Raw genomic sequence first — 23,057 nt, forward strand, 5'->3', positions numbered from 1 at the left:
ATGTCCACCAGCTGATCGAAGCTTAGGTTGGTGTCCCTGCAGGCCAGCTCTCGACGAACGTCCTCCCTCAGGCTGCATCTGTAGTGGTCGATGAGGGTCCTCTCATTCCATCCCGAATTGGCAGCCAGAGTCCGGAAGTCCAGTGCGAATTCCTGCACGCTCCTCCTCCCCTGTCTGAGGTGGAATAGACGCTCACCCGCCGCCTTCCCCTCCGGGGGATGATCGAACACTGCCCTGAAGCGGCGGGTGAACTCCGCATAGTTCACAGTAGCGGCGTCTATCCCTCCCCACTCGGCGTTGGCCCACTCCAGTGCCTTGCCGGACAGACAGGAGATGAGGGCGGACACGCTCTCGTATCCCGAGGGTGCCGGGTGAATGGTTGCCAGGTAAAGTTCCACCTGGAGCAGGAAACCCTGACACCCGGCTGCGGTGCCATCATAAGCCCTCGGGAGCGAGAGCCGAATCCCACTGGACTCCGGATGTGAGACGATAGGAGTAGCCGATGGTGGTGGTATCTTTGGAGGAGGTGTGGGCAAACCTCCTCTCTCCCATCGTCCCAAAGTGTTCATAACGTTATCCATAGCGGCACCAAGATTTTGGAGCATCGCTGCCTGTTGTAGGACGCGCTCCTCGAGTGATCCAGTCGGTGCCGTCGCTCCAGCTGACTCCATGGTAAGGTGTGTGATTCTGTCACGACTGTCTGTGAGATGCGGTAAACGAAGTCAGGCGCAGGACACAGAACTCTCGGATACGTACTTTTAATACGAAAAGGATCCAAAAGGACACAGAAAATAACTCCACGCAGGGAGGAAATAACCCGCTCACAAAATAGACAACCGTGAAGGGGAAAACAATCACACACAAAGTACAGATGAGAGACAGGGGTAATTATAAGGGAAACAATTAACATAATGACGAACAGGTGTAAACAATACAGACAAAACTAAACAAACACCGATAACATCGAACGGCAGTAGCTAGTACTCCGGGGACGACGAACGCCAAAGCCTGCCCGAGCAAGGAGGAGGAGCAGCCTCGGCAGAATCCGTGCAGAAGATCTAGGTGCTGCTGTAGGCCCTCCTTGGTTGGGGACAGAAGCACCAGAAAACAGTAGACAGTAGACATTTGACTTCAGATTATCTCGCAGACAGCCTGCCTGCCTGCCTGCCTGCCTGCCTGCCTGCCTGCCTGCCTGCCTGCCTGCCTGCCTGCCTGCCTGCCTGTCTGTCTGTCTGTCTGTCTGTCTGTCTGTCTGTCTGTCTGTCTGTCTGTCTGTCTGTCTGTCTGTGTGTATGTGTGAATGTGTGTGTGTATGTGTGTGTGTGTATGTATGTGTGTGTGTGTGTGTGTGTGTGTGTATGTGTGTGTGTGTGTGTGTGTGTGTGTGTGTGTGTGTGTGTGTGTGTGTGTGTGTGTGTGTGTATGCGTGTATGTATGTATGCATGTGTGCGTGTGTGCATGTGTGTATATGTGTGTGTGTGTGTGTGTGTGTGTACTAGGAGGGCACTATAAGCACCAGCCATGGGCCTCCCGGCAGTTCTCCCTAACTGTCTCAGACCTAGCTTTGTTTCCTTTGGTGAGACGGGCCTAGTCAGCTCATATAAGAAACACTTAGCCTGCATCCCCAATGGCACCCTATTTCCTATATAGTGCATTACTTTTGACCAGGGCCTATAGCGCTCTGGTGAAAGTAATGCTTGATATAGGGAATAGTGTGCCATTAGGGACTAAACCTTACAGTAAAGACTGGCAGACCAAGGCCCCAGAGTGTGATCATAACCTAACCGTTGGGTAAAAACCCTTGCACCAAACCGTTGGGCCCGTATTCATAAAGTGTCTCAAAGCAGCAGTGCTGATTTACCATCAATTTAGCCTTTAAATTAAGATGACCTGGATGGGGGGGGGGCACTTTGTGACTTCAGCTACTGGACCTCTTCAGGATGTCATAACAGTCATCCCCATACATTATCCACTCAGGTAGAATGGCAAAAAGCAGAGAATGTATCAACCAGTGGAGGCTGCTGAGGGGAGAACGGCTCATAATAATGGCTGGAACGGAGCAAATGGAATGGCATCGAACACCTGGAAACCATGGAAACCATGTGTTTGATGTATTTGATACCATTCCACGGATTCCGCTTCAGTCATTACCACAAGCCCGTTCTCCCCAACCTCCTGTGGTATCAACATAAACAATATACAGTTGCTTCTATATGAATTCAAAACTGTATTTGATTCTGTAACCACGGTGTCAGTCCCTCAAGGACTTTAGCTGGAGAATAACCATACAAGGTGTCCATCTAGAGGATCATGCAGCACTTGCAGGTGCACTGGGGAAAGAGTGATTAGGAGGGGTGCGGGGGGGGGGGTTTCTTACCTACCTTAGTTTAAGTTTTGTTTTATTTGTTAAGCACTTGAAATGCATCCTCTGTAAGAAATGTGCTATATAAATTAAGTTTGATTTGATTAGAATTGGGCATTCAGCCATACATATTATCAATGCTTACAGACTATTTTGAGCTGGAAAGTGGGACAGCTAGCATTTACACTGGGATGTTGTTTTTATTTTTATTTGTAGCTTAGATATCCAATTTGGGTCTTCATGAATTAACTTATAATATGTATGTAAATAGAGAGTATAGCTACAAAAGTGAATGAGTTGTTTCATTGTCTTTCTGTTGCTCAACATTTCATCATGGTGATGGTCATGTGATCATGGAACATTTCACCAAATGAACTTCACTACATTCAGTTGTCACAATAGCGCTGTCACTCAGCTACTCCACAGTGAAACACGTTGACACTGTCTGTCTGTAAACAATGTCCTTTTTCATGGCATCATCATGTGGTCATCTGGAGATCTGCGCTAAAACCTTTTAGAATGACCATGCAGAAAACGATTGCCTGTTTTAGTCGCGTAGTTACCGTAAGTGTAACGAGAAACAGTATAGCACAGTTCAGCTGTGTGACAGACAGATAAAATTATTCTCTCTCTCTCTCTCTCTCTCTCTCTCTCTCTCTCTCTCTCTCTCTCTCTCTCTCTCTCTCTCTCTCTCTCTCTCTCTCTCTCTCTCTCTCTCTCTCTCTCTCTCTCTCTCTCTCTCTCTCTCTCTCTCTCTCTCTCTCTCTCTCTCTTTCTGTATGTCACTCATTTGATATTTCAGAGTGTATAAATGTGACAGCCTGTGACAGTCTGTGCCTGCTGGCTATAAACACTTATTTTTCATCCTCCTCCTGCATTGTCCTCCCCTTGTCTACACGGACATGTCTTTACCACCTAAATTACATTCTCAACCTTTAGCTACCATCTCTATTCTCTTACAGTCAAACCTATCTTTCTCTGTGTCGCTAAGCCCATATCTAAACTAACACTCACATTTTTATTTTAATAGCACAGATTTCACTAACAGCTGCTTTTTCTGTGGAAGGTTTCACTTGCAATGACTGCAGTATATGGTTGTCTCACCTACCTTAGTACAAGTCGTGCTGGATAAGAGTGTCTGCTAAATGACAAACATGTAATGTAAATCCTTGTGCCTGTGACCCTCAGGCTTAGTGAAATACAGGCACAAAGATACATTTACATTACATTTTGACTAGATAGTATACAGCTTATGTCAGAATTGACCAGAATTGACTTTCTAGGCGAACTTATGCAGCAGGTTAGCAGAATTAACGTAGCAGTTTAGGAGAATTAGGTTTAGGTTAGGAAAATAGTTAGGGTTAGCTAAAATGCAAACAATTTGACAGAAGCTGTTTCAATGTCTAGCCATGACCAGGCACAAGGTGTGGCGGCCATGCTGTTCCTGTGCCTGTCAGGTGTAGGCTACCTCTCCCACTCGAGTCACATGGGAGGGGCCTGTGCTGCTGGCTTATTTCCCTGGCAAATGTTGTCACCACCAGTTATGTTCCCCTCCCTCCCTCCCTCCCTCCCTCCCTCCCTCCCTCCCTCCCTCCCTCCCTCCCTCCCTCCCTCCCTCCCTCACTGTCACAGTCTCAAGCCAGAGCAGACAACTCCTCAGAGGATATAGGATGCACTAATGGAGGCCCCTGGAAGAAGGACCTTTGTCGCTCTGTGTTTCTACACTGCACTATTTACTCACTCAGGTAAGAGGAAGAAGAAAAACACATGTTTATTGAATGTAATTTCAGGAGAAATTCATTAAATGTTTTGCGAGTGTAACTAAAAGCGTTGCAATATGGTCCCACATCAACATCAACATTGACAATTATCTTTCATTAGTTTGATCATGATCGAGCCATTAGACTGTATTTGATTTGATCAGTTATTACGCACATAATAGAATGGTACTTATTTAATCATAGTGTATAGGACAGATATATGCATGTGTGTTATTGCAAAGCGTTGATGTCCGTGTTGGTCCATGATGATTCTATGGTGGTTGACTAAGTTGTTACTACGTAGGTATGTTAGATTGCAGTAGCTACCGATATTTATGATCTGATTGCATGTGTTCATATGGGTTTTTTGGTTTGACCTTTATGGTCGTAATGAGGGGGATTTTAGCATTTCTGTAGTAAGCAGAAGAGGCAGGAATGACACACTGGAAAGAGTTCATCAACGAGGTCTCTGCTGACTTAGCTTGGAGTCTGTCTAATCAGGGACGGGGGGGGGGCAATTTAGATGGTTCAGTCCATCTGGCATTTGCCAGAATTGCCCTATGGCCAGTCGTCCCTGCTGATGATAACAGATATCCAACCAATGTCACATGACCAGATAAGACCACCCCCTGATGCCCTAACACAACAATAGAGTTCACTTCAGAGACTGTTAGTGTGATCAACTTCACTTGAAAGGTCTTGTTTGTGTAATCAAGGAAGGAGGAGGGGGACACTTGATTGTGGTGTACCAGCAGCATTCAGCTGGCCAATGGTGCTGGTGGCCTTTATTTGGGATCCAAACAGAGGTGTCAACGGGCGGAGTGTGTGTTTACGAGTGTGTGTGTGTGTGTGTGTCAGTGAATACATCCCCTCACCTCCTCAGAGCCCGTTGTCTCAGTAATGTCCACTGTCTCTTATCCAGTGGTGAAAGTAGATGTCTTACCGGTACGGGACACCCAAGCATCTGCACAATTTTTCTGTTACAGCCTAGGTGTAGCCTAATCATAGAATGACATCTTGTATCCCTATTAATTTCATATGATCTCTGTGGGCATAGTAGACTAGGCCTAGTAAAGATTGGACATATCACCTTTAATATAATATGCCATTTAGCAGACGCTTTTATCCAAAGCGACTTACAGTCATGCGTGCATACATTTTTTGTGTATGGGTGGTCCCGGGGATCAAACCCACTACCTTGGCGTTACAAGCGCCGTGCTCTACCAGCTGAGCTACAGAGGACCACATGCAATCCTTCATTTAACATGTATTACCTTTTAATGTGGCATAAACACAACCAGTCATGATGTTTGATCACTTCATTAAAGCTAGGCTACCCGTGCATGTTAGTCCACTCCAAAGATTATTCCAGCATCCAAACAGTGCACTGTGCACCCGCAATTTGATGAATGGAAAGAGACATCTGTTACAAAACACCTTCATGTGTAGGCCTTACTCCTGTAGCCTGAATTTATGCATCCACTGCTTTCCGTGTGCGGTAACGTTAAATTATGGTGTAATAGCCTATAGTTTTCCAGGCATTTTGTGTTAATTATTGTGATGGGCTCACGTTTTACCATTAAGGCGTATACCCCACTATTTATTTTGCCAGGACGTCGTACCGGACTGTACTAGCTTACTTTCACCCCTGCTCTTATCAACCCAACAATCCCGGGCTTGTTTAGAGACAACAGTGGCAGCAGTGGGTTCAGCACACTCTTGTCCTGCTTATTATCAAGCAGACTAGTCTCATAGACTAGACGTAACATACTGTAGTAAACATAAATCCGGGACACAGTATATGTTACGTTAGGTATAGTTGGAAAAGAAAAGGAGAGCCGCACACTCTAGGAGCTCAGATGCAATCATTCTATAGCCAACATTTTGTATAATGACAAACACTGCAGGTCACTAGTTTATATAGTTTCAAAGGACACACAGGTGTCTGTAATCATGGCCGGCTGTGGCTTGATTTCATTGGTTGATTTACAGATATAAATAGAACATATACAAATCATGAATGGATAACATACGATCAGAAATACAATTTGGCTACATAGGCCTACAAACATTATTTACAATGGATAGCAAAAACACAATAATCACAAGAATGGCTTCAGATCAAACTCTACGTTGAGACCGAAGTGTGCATGCAATGGTCTTTAAATTAAAGATCCAGGCGGCCTCTCACGTTAACAATAAATTGTCGAGGTCACCCCCTCTCCTAGGGAGGGTGATGTGTTCGATGCCAATATAGCTAAGGGACAAAATATAGTGGTACACTTCCAAAAAGTGGGCCGCAACTGGGTACGTCGAGTGTCTGAACCTAATGGTGCTACGATGTTCAGAGATTCGTAGTTTTAGTTTGCGCTTCGTTTTGCCCACATAAGGTTTACCACAGGGATAAGTTATAGATAAATAACTGCCTTAGTGGAGTACGTGATAACACCTTTCATTGGGATCGGCTTTCCTGTTTGGGGGTGTTTGAAGGATCTACATTTGTAAGTGCCATTGCATTGAGCACAGCCATTACACTTGTAGTTTCGATCCAGTAGAGGCGCAAGGAGACGTTAGAGGTATTTTGTGGTGGTAAATCAGAGTTTACCTCTGCCCCGCGAGAATACGACCAAGGGAGGGTCCGAAAACACATTACCAATACTGTCATCGGATCTTAAAATGTGCCAATGTTTGTGAACGATTTGGTATGGTTACATAAGATAGAATGTTACTTTTAAGGCAAAAATTAAAGGAGGGTGGTTGGTTGGGCATATAATGCGAATGTCTAGCAACCCAAAGGTTGTGTGTTCAAATTTCATCATGAACAACTTTAGCATTTTAGCTGATTAGCAACTTTTGAGCTACTTTGCAACTACTTAGCATGTTAGCTAACCCTTCCCCTAACCCTAACCCTAACTTCAACTCTTTAACCTAACTCCTAACCCTAACCTTAACCCTTTAACCTAACTCCTAACCTTAACCCCTAACTCTTAGAGCTAACGTTAGCCACCTAGCCACCCAGCTAACATTAGTCACAACAAGTTGGAATTTGTAAAAATGTTTTGGTACGATACATTTTTTTACAATAGAAAACATGCACATACAAACGACAGCATACAGATGCACACAAACATCAACGTCATCACACCTGCCCAGACCCACCTGCTCACACCCCCATCTCCAGGGCTCGCATCACTCTCCGTCCCATGGCTTCAAACTGCACCATTTGGTTTCTATTCGTTGCCCATGCACTTTCAACATTTAGACAATAAAGCATTTGACCTTTCCATTATGTTAACGATGGAGGATTGGTTGATTTACAGTTTTTAAGTATACGTTTTTTCAAGATTCTTGGAATTCACAACATCATAAGTTTAGCAAATTCTTAACATATTGTACGAATTGCAATTCGTAACATACAGTATCATACGAATTGTAATTCGTAACATACCATACGAAATGGAGTGTCTTGGATTTGCGTACAGAATAATACAAAATGCTCTGAGACCAGTTTGATTCAACAGGCCTTCCTAGACCTTCTGCTGGAGTAAAAACAGTAAACACAGACACACACACACACACACACACACACACACACACACACCACACACACACACACACACACACACACACACACACACACACACACACACACACACACACACACACACACACACACACACACACACACACACACACACACACACAAACACTCCCAGTGATGGCCAAGCTGCTACCCGTGGCCTGCAGGCCACTCGGAGTGTGACATGGATGGGGGGAGGCTGTTGTATTGTTGAAGTTTAGGACATAACACCAGGCACACAGTTAATCTATTGTGATGAACAACAGTGACGTCCACAGGAGGGAGAGAGAGGGAGAGAGAGAGGGTGGGAGGGAGGGAGGGGGAGAGAAGGGATGGAGGTGAGGGGAGGAAGGGGGAAGGAGGGAGGGAGGGAGAGAGAGGTGGGGGAGGAAGAGAGAGGGGTGGGGTGAGGGGCAAGAAAGAGGGAGGGAGGGGGAGGGAGAGACAGAGACAGAGAGGGAGGGAGGGAGGGAGGGAGGGAGGGAGGGAGGGAGGGAGGGAGGGAGGGAGGGAGGGAGGGGGATAAAAGACAGAGGGCGTAGAAACAGAAAGGGAGAGAAAGTGATACGGGAGCGGGGAGAGAGAGGGAGAGGGAGGGAGCGGGGAGAGAGAGGGAGAGGGAGGTGGAGAAAGAGAAAGAGAAAGAGAAGGGGGGGGGGTGAGTGTATTTACCTGTATACCGCCTAGCTACCTGCCTGCTGCTGCTTAATCTGAGCTGCAACAACACACTTACAGTATGACATCACCTAGTCCCTTCCTGATCATAGAAACCCAACCCTGCCATTGGCAAAATATCTGCAAAACTTTCCGTTTGTTACTTTGAGAAAGAAAGACAATGTGGAAGACACCAAACCCAATGACAGGAAATGGCAGTTCACGAACATAGTCCATTCCCTATTGCAGGGTTCTTCAATTCCAGTCCTGGAGGGCCGAAACACCTCTGTTTTTCATCCTCTCCTTCTAATCAGGGGCTAATTCAGACCTGGGACACCAGGTGAGTGCAATTAACTACCAGGTAGAAATAAAAAACAGAAGTGTTTCGGCCCTCCAGGACCGGAATTGAAGAACCCTGCCCTATTGGATGTCGTACCACAAAGATGATTGTTTTTCTGTCAGTTATCAGTGTGCAAAATCCTCATGGGAACTGCTTGCTACCGTAACGTTAACAGAGCAAAGTAGGTGTACAATATTCAACGGCTGCATCATACAGCGTAAAGATGTTTGCTTTAATACCAGTTAGTAGTAACAAGACATGAGGCTTGTCATTGGCTCTAAGAATTGGGTTAATATTTGCTTTCCTCAGGACAGAGTTCTGGATAAAGTAAATGGAATGATAGCATGCCACAGATGTGTCAATCATGTAAACATAGGAGGGTATCTCAGTCTAACAAACTCTTTCTGCTCTAAGAAGCGCAGAATGAAAATAAATCTGCACAGGCTGTAGACTGCCATCTTTACTTTTCATGTTCATTAAAAGATCAGGGATCTTATTCATAAAGCATCTGGGAGCAGGAGTGCACAATCTTATTCATTATGATCGAAAAGGCAAAACTGATCCTTGATCAGCACTCTTACTCTGAAACGCTTTATAAACCTGTTTTGTATGCACCAGCACCTTCATGTGTGACATGTTTACACAACTCCCCCCCCCAGAAACATATAACACTAGGTACATCTATAGTGGAAGGCTAATCAGCCAGGCCTCCTCTAATGAGAAACATTGCAGGCTTTAAGGTAGAAAACACAGTGGCCCAACACATGAACAGGTACACAAACTAGAAACGTTGCATTTGTTATTAGTGTGATAGAGTCCACCCTCTGAGACTAATTTGTTAAAACTTTCTCTCTTTCTCTCTCTATACCTCCCTCTCTCTCTCCTTACCTCATCTATACCTCCCTCTCTCACCCCTTCCTTACCTGCTCTATAATGCTCTCTCTCACCCCTTCCTTACCTGCTCTATACCTCTCTCTCTCACCCCTTCCTTACCTGCTCTATAATGCTCTCTCTCACCCCTTCCTTACCTGCTCTATACCTCTCTCTCTCACCCCTTCCTTACCTGCTCTATACCTCTCTCTCTCACCCCTTCCTTACCTCCTCTATACCTCCCTCTCTCACCCCTTCCTTACCTGCTCTATAATGCTCTCTCTCACCCCTTCCTTACCTGCTCTATACCTCTCTCTCTCACCCCTTCCTTACCTGCTCTATAATGCTCTCTCTCACCCCTTCCTTACCTCCTCTATACCTCCCTCTCTCACCCCTTCCTTACCTGCTCTATAATGCTCTCTCTCACACGTTCCTTACCTCCCCCTTCAGAAGTAAACTCAGAGTTCGTCCATGTTCCGGCCGTGCTCCATGGCGTCAAAGGGAAGTCCCTCCTCCTCTCCGTGGAGACTCACTTCCAAAATAAGGATGTTGAGATCCAGGGTAGCTGGTACCAGACCCGGCCGGGGGGCCCCAAAACCCTCCTGGTGACCTTCCACAACCATTCAGCCATCATGGTGGCCTCGATGAGACACAGGAACCGCTTCTCCTTCCAGCCCCCCAATGCCTCTCTCCTGATCCCCAGGCTGGACAAGGCGGCGGAAGGGGACTATCACCTGGACCTGGACATCCACTTCCCCCAGAGACAGGAGCTTGTCAGGGTTGAGAGGACCATCCATGTCACCGTAGATGGTGAGTTAGTGGTGGACACCAGGGAATCTTGTGTCATACTCTATGTTAGCTTCGTTGATTGACTAGCTATACGTCTTATATCTGTTGTGTACATAGGCTGATCATTGTGGAATGATGCATGTATGGAACATTTCTGCCTGGCTGCATCAATACAATTCCCATGTACTTGGAAAGACTTACAGACCTTTCCCTTAAGTTGTTTAATGGCCTGCATTACAGTACTGTTCCTTTCATCATCAGTATTCTCACTGTTCCATCTCTCCCCTTCTCCAGTACCTGTGTCCACCCCTGTTATCCAGAAGACCCCATCTTCTACAGTCATTGAGGACAAGGAGAACGTGACGTGGACCTGCTGGGTGGAGAATGGGACCAGGGTCCAGTACCAGTGGCTGAGGAACAACATGCCCCTAGATGCTAGTGATCGCCATCAGTTCTCCCACAATAACTCTACTCTGGTGATAAGCCCTGTGAGGAAGAAGGACATTGGACAGTACCACTGCCTAGCCAGGAACCACATCAGCCAGAGACAGAGCCACACACAGGACCTCAGTGTATTCTGTAAGTACTGTAGGTCTGTCTAAAACAGCACACCACTGTAGGTCATGTCTAAAACAGCACACCACTGTAGGTCTGTCTAAAACAGCACACCACTGTTAGTCTGTCTAAAACAGCACACCACTGTAGGTCTGTCTAAAACAGCACACCACTCTTGGTCTGTTTAAAACAGCACACCACTGTAGGTCTGTCTAAAACAGCACACCACTGTAGGTCTGTCTAAAACAGCACACCACTCTTGGTCTGTCTAAAACAGCACACCACTGTTAGTCTGTCTAAAACAGCACACCACTGTTAGTCTGTTTAAAACAGCACACCACTGTAGGTCTGTCTAAAACAGCACACCACTGTAGGTCTGTCTAAAACAGCACACCACTGTAGGTCTGTCTAAAACAGCACACCACTCTTGGTCTGTCTAAAACAGCACACCACTGTTAGTCTGTCTAAAACAGCACACCACTGTAGGTCTGTCTAAAACAGCACACCACTCTTGGTCTGTCTAAAACAGCACACCACTGTTAGTCTGTCTAAAACAGCACACCACTGTAGGTCTGTCTAAAACAGCACACCACTCTTGGTCTGTCTAAAACAGCACACCACTGTTAGTCTGTCTAAAACAGCACACCACTGTAGGTCTGTCTAAAACAGCACACCACTGTAGGTCTGTCTAAAACAGCACACCACTGTAGGTCTGTCTAAAACAGCACACCACTGTAGGTCTGTCTAAAACAGCACACCACTGTTGGTCTGTCTAAAACAGCACACCACTGTAGGTCTGTCTAAAACAGCACACCACTGTAGGTCTATCTAAAACGGCACACCACTGTAGGTCTTTCTAAAACAGCACACCAATGTTAGTCTGTCTAAAACAGCACACCACTGTAGGTCTGTCTAAAACAGCACACCACTCTTGGTCTGTCTAAAACAGCACACCACTGTTGGTCTGTCTAAAACAGCACACCACTCTTGGTCTGTCTAAAACAGCACACCACAGAGCTTGGTTGGGGAAGGAAAATGAATGGCAACTTTCCGTACTGTATTGTCCCCATTTTAAAGAAGTGTAAATACATCCTCCTGGCCTTCTATGAGTAATCCCAGTATGTAAATCCAAACCATATCAAATTTGCATGTCTGACAGAGGTCCACTGTCCTGTGGCGATACTATCATTGCCGTATTGCTATCGTGACACTGTTGGGTTAATGAAACCAGGCTGGTCGTGGCAGGTTTGGAGATTGTTGGAGATTTTTATCAACAAAGGGCTACAATTATATACATTATTCTGTTATGTTGATGGCTGCTGACAACACACTTCAAGTTGGGATTGCAGAGACGGGTAGAAACTGAGAGAAGATAATTACTGATAATATACAGATGTATGACTGTAAGTCGCTTTGGATAAAAGCGTCTGCTAAATGGCATATTATTATTATTATTATTATTTCGTTGATACATGGTTATTCTTCGTCTTACTAAGGAGGACCCCAATGGTCCCTAGGCCCCACTTTGAGAAGCACTTCCCTAAGACATTTCAGTATCACATTGCCATTGTCATTTCTGAGGATTTGAGATTTCATTATAGGCCCCGTCTAATGCATCCAGTTTGGTTTCATATCAACAAACTCGATGTGCAAGCCAATATGAAGACCACAGTGACTAGTAGCATATCCTAGCAACTGAGGCACACAGCGCTAATGTCAGCTTTGTTTTCAATATATGACAGCCATTTTACAATGGCAAACCGCCTTCGCTAGAACCTGAATGTTTGAGAGGCCATATGGCCTTGCTTCAAGCTAACACACTGATAACAAAAATAAATGCAAATACAGTAATTGCCACCTGTTTGGCTAAAGGACGTGAGAAGACCTGGACTTCAGAAAATGACCAACACATTCGTGGCTAAATCTACTACTAGTCCCTGTAGCAGTGAAACCACGCTATGTCTTGAAACCTGATTTGTAGTGGCGTAAAGCTTAATAAAGAGCAGTGATACTAGCAAGGGCAGTGTGTGGGTTTCTTCTTTTTCTCATGTTACCATGCACCTGCAACAAAGATAGCTCAAATGTGCGAGCGCCTTTTGAATTTTAGTGATGAAGAGCCAAAAGCAGCCTTACAATAGGACGACATGTTTGGTCAGTTAATGAGATTCTGAATTATTGATAATAAAACAATTTATCTTAGCTGCCACAGTCCCAATAGAGTTTGAAGTTGATCATAGTGTTCCCAGAGGGCTGGTTTGTGACAGTATGAACCCCTCTGATATCTTCCAGATGGCCCTTACAACCTGGCTGTAAAGTCTGACCATGGCCTGAGGACCGGGGAGGTCTTCACAGTGAACCCTGGTGAGCTGGTGTTCTTCAACTGTCAGGCCGACTCCAACCCTCCCAACAGCTGTATGTGGATCTCCAAGACCAACAATGCCACTGAGGTCATCACTGTGGGACTGCGCCTGGAGGTCACGTCATACAAACTGGCCCAGGCCGAGGAGTTCCTGTGTAGGGCCTTCAACAACGTGACCCAGAAGCAGGACGAGACCCAGTTCACCCTGGTGGTGGCCAGCCTCGGGACAGGTGGGTAGAGCTGGACTGGGCTGCTGACCTGGGGTGCTGGAGGGAACGTAGGAGGGACTGGGAACACACACATCCACACACACACACACACACACACACACACACACACACACACACACACACACACACACACTGGCCTGGGGTGCTGGCATTGCATAGGTGGGACTGGGAATCAGGTCTGGGTACACACTGTGCACCTTATCATGCCAGGAAGACCACGAAGAAGAAAAGATGAGACGTAATGTCAGAGGGCCAAATGTAACCGACATTTAAAACCTAAATGGTTTATATTGTATAACTTTCTAAATGTGAGCAGTAGCCTTGCTTGCAGAGAGTCCAAAGTAAAGGTACCTTTAGAACAGAACCAGGTAATTCACCCACACATGGTGAATCATAAATATCGTATTTCTTCTCAGTTGCTAAGTGCCTGGCCTGTGTAAAAGTCCACTGGCTCCATGGGAGAGTAAACAGAGAAAAAGAACAGCTGGTCTCATTGTTGACCACGTTTTACTGCATGTGTGAAGTTTCTATGTGTAGGTGGTTTCAGTCTCCAAATGGACAAACATACACACAATCTTGGCTACTGTATAGCAAATGACATATCCTATTGAGAAGTATCTAAAAATTAAATGAACAAACTAAACATACTGTGTCCACCAGGTCTGAGTTGACAAGTTTACTCTCAGCTTGGACTCTCTTCTCAAATGAGTAGCATTTAGTGTGTGTCTGGGAAACCGGCCCTGCCTAAAGTTTTGAAATGTTATTCTGAATGTAGAGTTGTTCTCTTTTATTTGTAGGAAAGGAGAGATATGTCCAGGAGAGCAGCTCATTCTCTCCTCTGGCTGGCATCACTCTGTCCTGTCTGTTCATTACTGGCTGTATGTTACTGGTCTACTTCATAAAGACCTGTCATCGTCCCAAGAGAGGTAGATGTTATGATTATCTTCATAAGGACTCAGGGTGACAGCAGCAACTGTGACCACAGAACACACACAACTACTGTAGACACTAGATTTTGAAGTTTGTTCACCGTACAGTAAATGTAAATAATCTGCAAATGCTATGTCAAACTGAAACAGGATCTAGGATAAAATAATGTCTTCTGACTCTCCATATAATTTTTGTTATTGATGAAGAGCAAAAAGTATCATCTTAAAACCTCTACTGTTTATTTTACAGTTCTCATGAACATATATAACAGGTAAGAACATTAGTGATCACAGCTTACACGTGAATAAAGCACCTTTGTCTAGTTAGCCTACATGCAGTAAAGGGATGTAATTAAAGTTTCTTTGCCTCTCCCATGCAGACCTTTGACAGAACAGAAGCGCCCACACCGTTCAGGTAAGCTCCCTCTCCACCTGCACTGTTTACTTTATAGCTTATACCCTTACATTCCTGCCTGTTGTCAGGCACTGTCGTGTACATAGCCCTAGACAAACAATACTCTTCATAAACCCTTCACTAACATAGAACAATTACAGTAATCATACTTGTTTACCTTGTACAGGTATATTAGTCCATTAGCTTTGTTAATAATCTCTTTATGTTTCAGTTGGATTCGTCTGTGCTTTAGTGAACTAAGTTCAATACATTTAACCATGGTGGGGCAGTATTTGGTTTTCCCCAAACCAAAAGTGACAGGGACTAAATCAAATAGTCTACTAGGAACAGGAAACAGGAAGTAAGTGGAGAGAGGACAGAACACAGACAGGTGAAGATATCAACTATTAACTACATTGTATTTGCAGGTCATGAAGACGCAACTGAAGACTTTGGCATCTATGAATTCGTCTCTATACCTGGGAAAATGGAATCTACACAGGTATGTTGTAGGTCTTGCAACAATGCAGCTTGGTACAAAATTCCTAGTTTTCTGTCGGAACACCTCTTTCATATTGTAGTGACCCTTGCTAATGAGCCCATGTTACAATCCCCCCCATATGGGTTAATGCTATTGGTGGAATGCGTAGCCTGTTTGCCTTTCACACGTGCGACCCGGGTTCCATTCCCACCCCCTCTGTTTGCTATAACATGTAGTGTCCCTGAATGTGTTTGTTTTCATTTCCCAGGCATCAAGCAGATCTCTGGTACACCTGGAGTCTGTCCAGGATTTGCATACCACCATCTATGATGTCATCAGGCACATCCCTGAAACTCCCACGCTGGCTACCCAGAGCCTGCTGTTGAAGCAGTGTGAAGCCTAACCAGAGACCAGAATATTATTAAAGATACTTTCTGAGTCCCAAATGGAACCATATTCTCTATATAATGCACTATGGGCACTGGTCAAAAGTAGTGCACTACATAGGGAAAAGGGTGCTATTTGGGACACACACCCCAGTCTGTGACCATTTTGTATATGAACTCCAGTGAGGTTTTCCTCCTGACAAGTGTACATACCTTCACCAAAGTCCCAAGCACTTCTCTGAAATCCCATGGACATTATTCATCAATGGATGAGCTTTAATGTGTCAATAAGATATACTGTATTGATCTAATGGAATCTAAGATATTTACACTACAAGAACATATGGTACAGTTCCCACGTCTTACTTACTATTTTAAAATACTGTATTTATTTAATTTAAAGTACAATGGTGTCCTTTGAGATCTCATGAATATGTTTTTCTCTTAAAAATGTATTTATATTCAATGTGCTATTCAAGCTCTCTCTGGAAGTGGGCAAGTATATTTGGATGAATTAATTATCACATTACATGCGAGATACTGTCTGATGGCTGTTTTGTCAAACATAATTTTTCAGCATGTAAATACATCTATTCTACAGTACACTGCAATTACTTATTTTTTTTTCAAGAACTTACATTTTGTTTTACTGAATAAGCCCTATTTATTTCCATGTAAACGGGTTGATGGTCCTCTCTTTCTGAATGTAGCATTTTTTATCTCGACATTGTCAAATACACTCCACCGGAGGTTGAAATGCCAGATGTGCTGTTGCCTGTCTGCAGAGTATTGTACAGTTTCCAGTTACAGATATGTACTTTTTGTATTTTAATAAAGATTTATAACAATTTGATTAGACTCAGATAGAGCAGCAACTTTCCATAATTCATTATATGATAAATGTTTTCTGCCTCCCATAATGTCATAAATGTATAACTTTAGTGGTTTTAGGTGGGTGTCAGTTAGCCTAGCGGTGAGAGAGGTAAGCCAACAACAGGAGGGTAACCAGTTCAAATCCCAGGGCTGATGGGGAAAAATCTGTCAGGAAGTGTGCTGGCAACCGGAGGGTTGCTGAAATCAAATCCTACATGCCATTGCCTTGAGCAAGGCACTTAGCTCCCAGTATGGCACCTCTCCATAACCTACACTACCAGTGAAAAGTTTGGACACACCTACTCATTCAAGGGTTTTTCTTTATTTGTAAAAACATTTACATTGTAGAATAATAGTGAAGACATCAAAACTATGAAATAACACATATGGAATCATGTAGTAACCAAAAAAGTGTTAAACAAATCAAAATATATTTTATATTTGAGATTCTTCAAATAGCCACCCTTTGCCTTGATGACAGCTTTGCACACTCTTGGCATTCTCTCAACCAGCTTTATGAGGTAGTCACCTGGAATGCATTTCAATTAACAGGTGTGCCTTCTTAAATGTTCATTTGTGGAATTTCTTTCCTTCTTAATGCATTTGAGCCAATCAGTTGTGTTGTGACAAGGTAGGGGGGTAAATGCTTCACAGAGTTCAAGTAAAACACATATCTCAACATCAACTGTTCAGAGGGGACTGTGTAAATCAGGCCTTCATGGTCGAATTGCTACAAAGAAACCACTACTAAAGGACACCAATAATAAGAAGAGACCTGCTTGGTCCAAGAAACACGAGCAATGGACATTAGACCGGTGGAAATTTGTCCTTTGGTCCGGAGTCCAAATTGGAGATTTTTGGTTGAAACCGCCGTGTCTTTGTGAGACGCGGTGTGGGTGAACGGATGATCTCCGCATGTGTAGTTCCCACCGTAAAGCATGGAGGAGGAGGTGTTATGGTGTGGGGGTGCTTTGCTGGTGACTGTGATTTATTTAGAATTCAAGGCACATTTAATCAGCATGGCTACCACAGCATTCTGCAGTGACACGCCATTCCATCTGGTTTGGGCTATCATTTGTTTTTCAACAGGACAATGACCCAACACACCTCCAGGCTGTGTAAGGACTATTTTTCCAAGAAAGAGAGTGATGGAGTGCTGCATCAGATGACCTGGCCTCCACAATCCCCTACCTCAACCTAATTGAGATGGTTTGGGATCAGTCAGACGGCAGAGTGAAGGAACAGCAGCCAACAAGTGCTCAGCATATGTGGGAACTCCTTCATGACTGTTGGAAAAGCATTCCAGGTGAAGCTGGTTTAGAGAATGCCAAGAGTGTGCAAAGCTGTCATCAAGGCAAAGGGTGGCTATTTGAAGAATCTCAAATTTGTTTAACACTTTTTTGGTTACTACATGATTCCATATGTGTTATTTCATAGTTTTGATGTCTTCACTATTATTCTACAATGTAGAAAATAGTTAAAATAAAGAAAAACCCTTGAATGAGTAGGTGTGTCCAAACCTTTGACTGGTACTGTATGTATGTGTGTCTTTCGGAGGGGTTGGGTTAAAAACAGAAGTCAAATTTCAGTTGGACAACAATATAATCTTATTTTGTTGTGAAAGGTTGTCCTTTATTCTGGTAGTGAATGCAGCTCTATTTAATTGTGTTACTGGTCTGTTCTAGTCTGATCAGGTCTGGCCATTCTAGTCTGTTCTGGTCTGTTCAGGTCTGGTCTGATCAGGTCTGGTATGGTCTGATCAGGTCTGGTGTAGTCTAGTGTGGTCTGGTCTGGTGTGGTCTGGTCAGGCCTGGTCTGATCAGGTCTGTTCTGGTCTGTTCTGGTCAGGTTTGATCAGGTCTGTTCTGGTCCGGTGTGGTCTGATGTGGTCTGGTCTAAATAGGTCTGTTCTGGTCTGGTGTGGTGTGGCGTGGTCTGGTCTGGTTAAAGAGAGGGAGTGACAGAAGGAGGGTTCAGCATGTGGCACTCTGCCTTCCATCTGCTCCTGCTGACTCCTAGTCCCGAATAATAATAATAAATAATAATAATATGCCATTTAGCAGACGCTTTTATCCAAAGCGACTTACAGTCATGCGTGCATACATTTTTGTGTATGGGTGGTCCCGGGGATCGAACCCACTACCATGGCGTTACAAGCGCCGTGCTCTACCAGCTGAGCTACAGAGGACCACTAGTCTGTGTGTGTGTGTGTGTGTGTGTGTGTGTGTGTGTGTGTGTGTGTGTGTGTGTGTGTGTGTGTGTGTGTGTGTGTGTGTGTGTGTGTGTGTGTGTGTGTGTGTGTGTGTGTGTGTGTGTGTGTGTGTGTGTGTGTGTGTGTGTGTGTGTGTGGGAGGAAGGGAGTGAGGAAGAGAGAGGGAGGGAGAGAGAGTGGCGAGGGGCGAGATGGAGAGAGAGAATCTTAATTTAGATTCATGACTCGGGCAAAAGCAGACCAACTGCAAGAACACCTTTAGCTGTGTCAACTGTGTTAGTTTATCCCTGAAAAGTACTGGAGAGCTTGCTGTGGGCATAATATTGACCAAATGCATTCAGCATTCAGAGTTTATTTTATGATGTCGGCTTCTGGTAGGAAGTCCATCTGTCTCTCTGTATGCTTTACGGGAGGATCCACTCAATACAACTAAATGACAAACAACACTGGTGCCTGGAGGCAGCACCTCTCCTCGCCTTCATTTGACAGGGAAATACTGTAGCGAGATGTGTCATTAAGCAGGAGCAGGAACTAGGTTAGGTTGTGTTGTTTTAAACCAGGCTTTACTGCACCAGTAAGGCCTAGTAGTGTTTGGTGCTTGAGATGATGTGTTCTAATAACCCCTCAATTAACCCCATGATTTTTCAAACATGCCTGTAGTAATTTAATTACTATCCTACTTCATTAATGAGTTGTAGGAAGATAGGCTACATAATCAACCTGCTACATTATGTGATAGGCTACTACCACACACACACACACACACACACACACACACACACACACACACACACACACACACACACACACACACACACACCTATTTATAGCCTTATAACAAGTGTCTCTATCCAAAAGACCACATCACTTACAGTAAGTAGCCTACTACTGTCATATATTGTGTTCAGGTGAGGTTGCAGGAGACACCTTGAAGTAAAATTGTATAGTTAACCTTCTGCTTTACAATTTTGGAAAGCCACAGGAATGGCAGTAGCCATTGGAGGCACAGTACAGTATGTGGTTTTAATAAATGGAAATGGCATGATCTTCAATAAAGGGTTTATTACATGTATATTTTTTGTAAACCTGTGGGTTAGCATTCACTTCTACTCTGCTGGAACTGCATTCAATAAACAACTTCACACACATTTTTAGTGGAAAACTGTCAAGAAATAGAAAATAAACAAATTACTGGTTTGACAGCATGAGGTAAATGCAGGGAAATGTAGTTTAAATCGCTGTCACGTCACACTCTGTAGCACCCATTGAACTACCCTTCCCATATCTTGCAAGAAATAATCACGTGATAGATAACTAACATGGCCTCTCTCTCGCCGAGAGCAGGAGCTGAATCGTTGGCAGTAAAGCATTATCATCTCAAATTAACCGGTTATCTGTTGGACAAAACTTTATTTTACGATGCAGAAGATAATGTCACTTATGGCCCGGCAGGTAAGTGATCAAAGTCCCCGAAGCCTGTCAAACGCCTTGCACTGACACAGCCGTAGCATGCTAGTCATTACATTTACATTTTAGTCATTTAGCAGACGCTCTTATCCAGAGCGACTTACAGGAGCAATTAGGGTTAAGTGCCTTGCTCAAGGGCACAGACAGATTTTCCACCTAGTCGGCTCTGAGATTAGAACCAGCGACCTTTCGGTTACTGGCACAACGCTCTTACCCACTAAGATACCTGCCGCCTATTCCCTATATAGTGCACTACTTTAGACCAGGGTCCATTTTTTTTATTTCACCTTTATTTAACCAGGTAAGCCAGTTGAGAACAGGTTCTCATTTACAACTGCGACCTGGCCAAGATAAAGCAAAGCAGTGCAATAAAAACAACACAGAGTTACATATGGGGTAAAAAAAAACATAAAGTCAAAAATACAACAGAAAATATATATACAGTGTGTGCAAATGTAGCAAGTTATGGAGGTAAGGCAATAAATAGGCTATAGTGCAAAATAATTACAATAGTATTAACACTGGAATGCTAGATGTGCAAGAGATTATGTGCAAATAGAGATACTGGGGTGCAAAAGAGCAAAATAAATAACAATATAGGGATGAGGTAGTTGGGTGGGCTAATTTCAGATGGGCTGTGTACAGGTGCAGTGATCGGTAAGGTGCTCTGACAACTGATGCTTAAAGTTAGTGAGGGAGATGAGTCTCCAGCGGGACTATAGTGGGGCTATAGTCATAAGTAGTGCACTATATAGGGAATAGGGTGCCATTTTGGGATGCATCCTCAGTTAGGTGACAGTCCTACTCAACAACCATCCATTCAAACTAAACAGAATAAAAACAGAAAGCAAAGAAAGACACAGGAGAAGAACAATCCCAATGTTGAACAATGACAAAATGGGCCAGTTTCCAAGAGACAGATTACTCCTACTCAAAAGCATTATCAATAGAGATTGAAAGAGATGTTTAGTCCAGGCTTAGTCATGTAGGTAGCTTGCACTGCAGCTGACATCTGATCCGATAACAATATAATTGGTAACGATGATCTTGGTCCATTTAAACCACAGAACAAGATCCCAGTTAAGATATAGATTGCTGTCTCATTGAATGAGGAAACATGTTAGCTAGCTAGCTATCTTGCTAGCAAGGTACAGCCGTGCTCTGAGTGACTGAGAAGTGTATCATTAGCCAGCAGCAAGTAACGTTAAGGGGAAAACAATGGATATGGAAGTTCTCAACTTGCAGCAAGATAATGTCAGCTTGCTAGTAGCTAGCTAGCTTACATGAATAGCAGGGCCAATCAGTTACAGACATTATTGAGATCTGTATCTGTGTCTTGTTGCCTATAGCTAGCTAATATGCAGTACTAGCTATGTGTCAGTCTGTGGCATACACTTCACAAACACCTAGTAGTCAGAGACTGGCTGTGTTGTTGACTTGTAGTAGTTAACTCACCAGTGTGACTTCAGCCAAGGGGCGTTTTGTCTATTGATTGCTGCACACAGTATACATTTAGCTAAACCTGTCTGCTGTAAGATACCAACTTCATCCTTGTTCTTGTTGACAGGGTCTGAAAAGCCCACAGGAGAGCATGGCAGACCTCAGCCCTGTGGAGACCTTCAGGATCCCAAGCAAGGTAAGTTCTCTTCAGAGATGTATAATAATTCAATTTCTGTGAAGCTCAATTTAGTAGAACTCTCTGATGCTATTTCATTTCACTGCGTTCAGACAGTTGGCATTACTGTTAACCAATAACCACCTGACTGTGCAGTCGTGGTCAAAAGTTTTGAGAATGACACAAATATAAATTTTCACCAAGTCTGCTGCCTCAGTTTTTATGATGTCAATTTGCATATACTCCAGAATGTTATGAAGAGTGATCAGATGAATTGCAATTCATTGCAAAGTCCCTCTTTGCCATGAAAATGAACTTAATCCCCCCAAAACATTTCCACTGCATTTCAGCCCTGCCACAAAAGGACCAGCTGACATCATGTCAGTGATTCTATCGTTAACACAGGTGAGAGTGTTGATGAGGACAAGGCTGGAGATCACTCTGTCATGCTGATTGAGTTAGAATAACAGACTGGAAGCTTTAAAAGGAGGGTGGTGCTTGAAATCATTGTTCTTCCTGTGTTAACCATGGTTACCTGCAAGGAAACACGTGCCGTCATCATTGCTTTGCACAAGAAGGGCTTCACAGGCAAGGATATTGCTACTAGTAAGATTGCACCTAAATCAACCATTTATCGGACCATCAAGAACTTCAAGGAGAGAGGTTCAATTGTTGTGAAGAAGGCTTCAGGGCGCCCAAGAAAGTCCAGCAAGCGCCAGGACCATCTACTAAAGTTGATTCAGCTGCGGGATCGGGGCACCACCAGTGCAGAGCTTGCTCATGAATGGCAGCAGGCAGGTGTGAGTGCATCTGCACGCACAGTGAGGCAAATACTTTTGGAGGATGGCCTGGTGTCAAGAAGGGCAGCGAGGAAGCCAATTCTCTCCAGGAAAAACATCAGGGACAGACTGATATTCTGCAAAAGGTACAGGGATTGGACTGCTGAGGACTGGGGTAAAGTCATTTTCTTTGATGAATCCCCTTTCCGATTGTTTCGGGCATCCGGAAAAATGCTTGTCCGGAAAAGACAAGGTTAGCGCTACCATCAGTCCTGTGTCATGCCAACAGTAAAGCATCCTGAGACCATTCATGTGTGGGGTTGCTTCTCAGCCAAGGGAGTGGGCTCACTCACAATTTTGCCTAAGAACACAGCCATGAATAAAGAATGGTACCAACACATCCTCCGAGAGCAACTTCTCCT

At 44.2% G+C, this 23,057-nt stretch overlaps 2 protein-coding genes across 2 annotated transcripts in view; both read left to right on the forward strand.

The window, feature by feature from the left end:
• The first annotated feature begins 4,016 nt into the window (after positions 1 to 4,016).
• Positions 4,017 to 16,439, forward strand: LOC311111184 (HEPACAM family member 2-like). The gene is made up of 9 exons (XM_084153879.1): positions 4,017 to 4,107; positions 10,017 to 10,376; positions 10,650 to 10,934; positions 13,200 to 13,499; positions 14,297 to 14,425; positions 14,679 to 14,700; positions 14,809 to 14,843; positions 15,251 to 15,324; positions 15,572 to 16,439. The coding sequence occupies exons 1-9, from the start codon at positions 4,041 to 4,043 to the stop codon at positions 15,704 to 15,706; spliced, it is 1,407 nt and encodes a 468-aa protein (XP_084010005.1). The 5' UTR covers positions 4,017 to 4,040; the 3' UTR covers positions 15,707 to 16,439.
• Positions 16,440 to 22,866: 6,427 nt separating this feature from the next.
• The window catches only part of LOC311119887 (HEPACAM family member 2-like), a gene marked incomplete at its 5' end in the record, with an annotated part of 7,970 nt that continues 7,779 nt past the window's right edge, over positions 22,867 to 23,057 (forward strand). The window contains one exon of the mRNA XM_084157792.1: positions 22,867 to 22,888. Coding sequence (XP_084013918.1) covers positions 22,867 to 22,888 — 22 coding nt within the window. The remainder of the gene's footprint in view (positions 22,889 to 23,057) is intronic.

Source organism: Coregonus lavaretus (genome assembly GCF_964263955.1).
Source record: "Coregonus lavaretus genome assembly, chromosome: 3".
In the NCBI taxonomy this organism is placed as follows: domain Eukaryota; kingdom Metazoa; phylum Chordata; class Actinopteri; order Salmoniformes; family Salmonidae; genus Coregonus; species Coregonus lavaretus.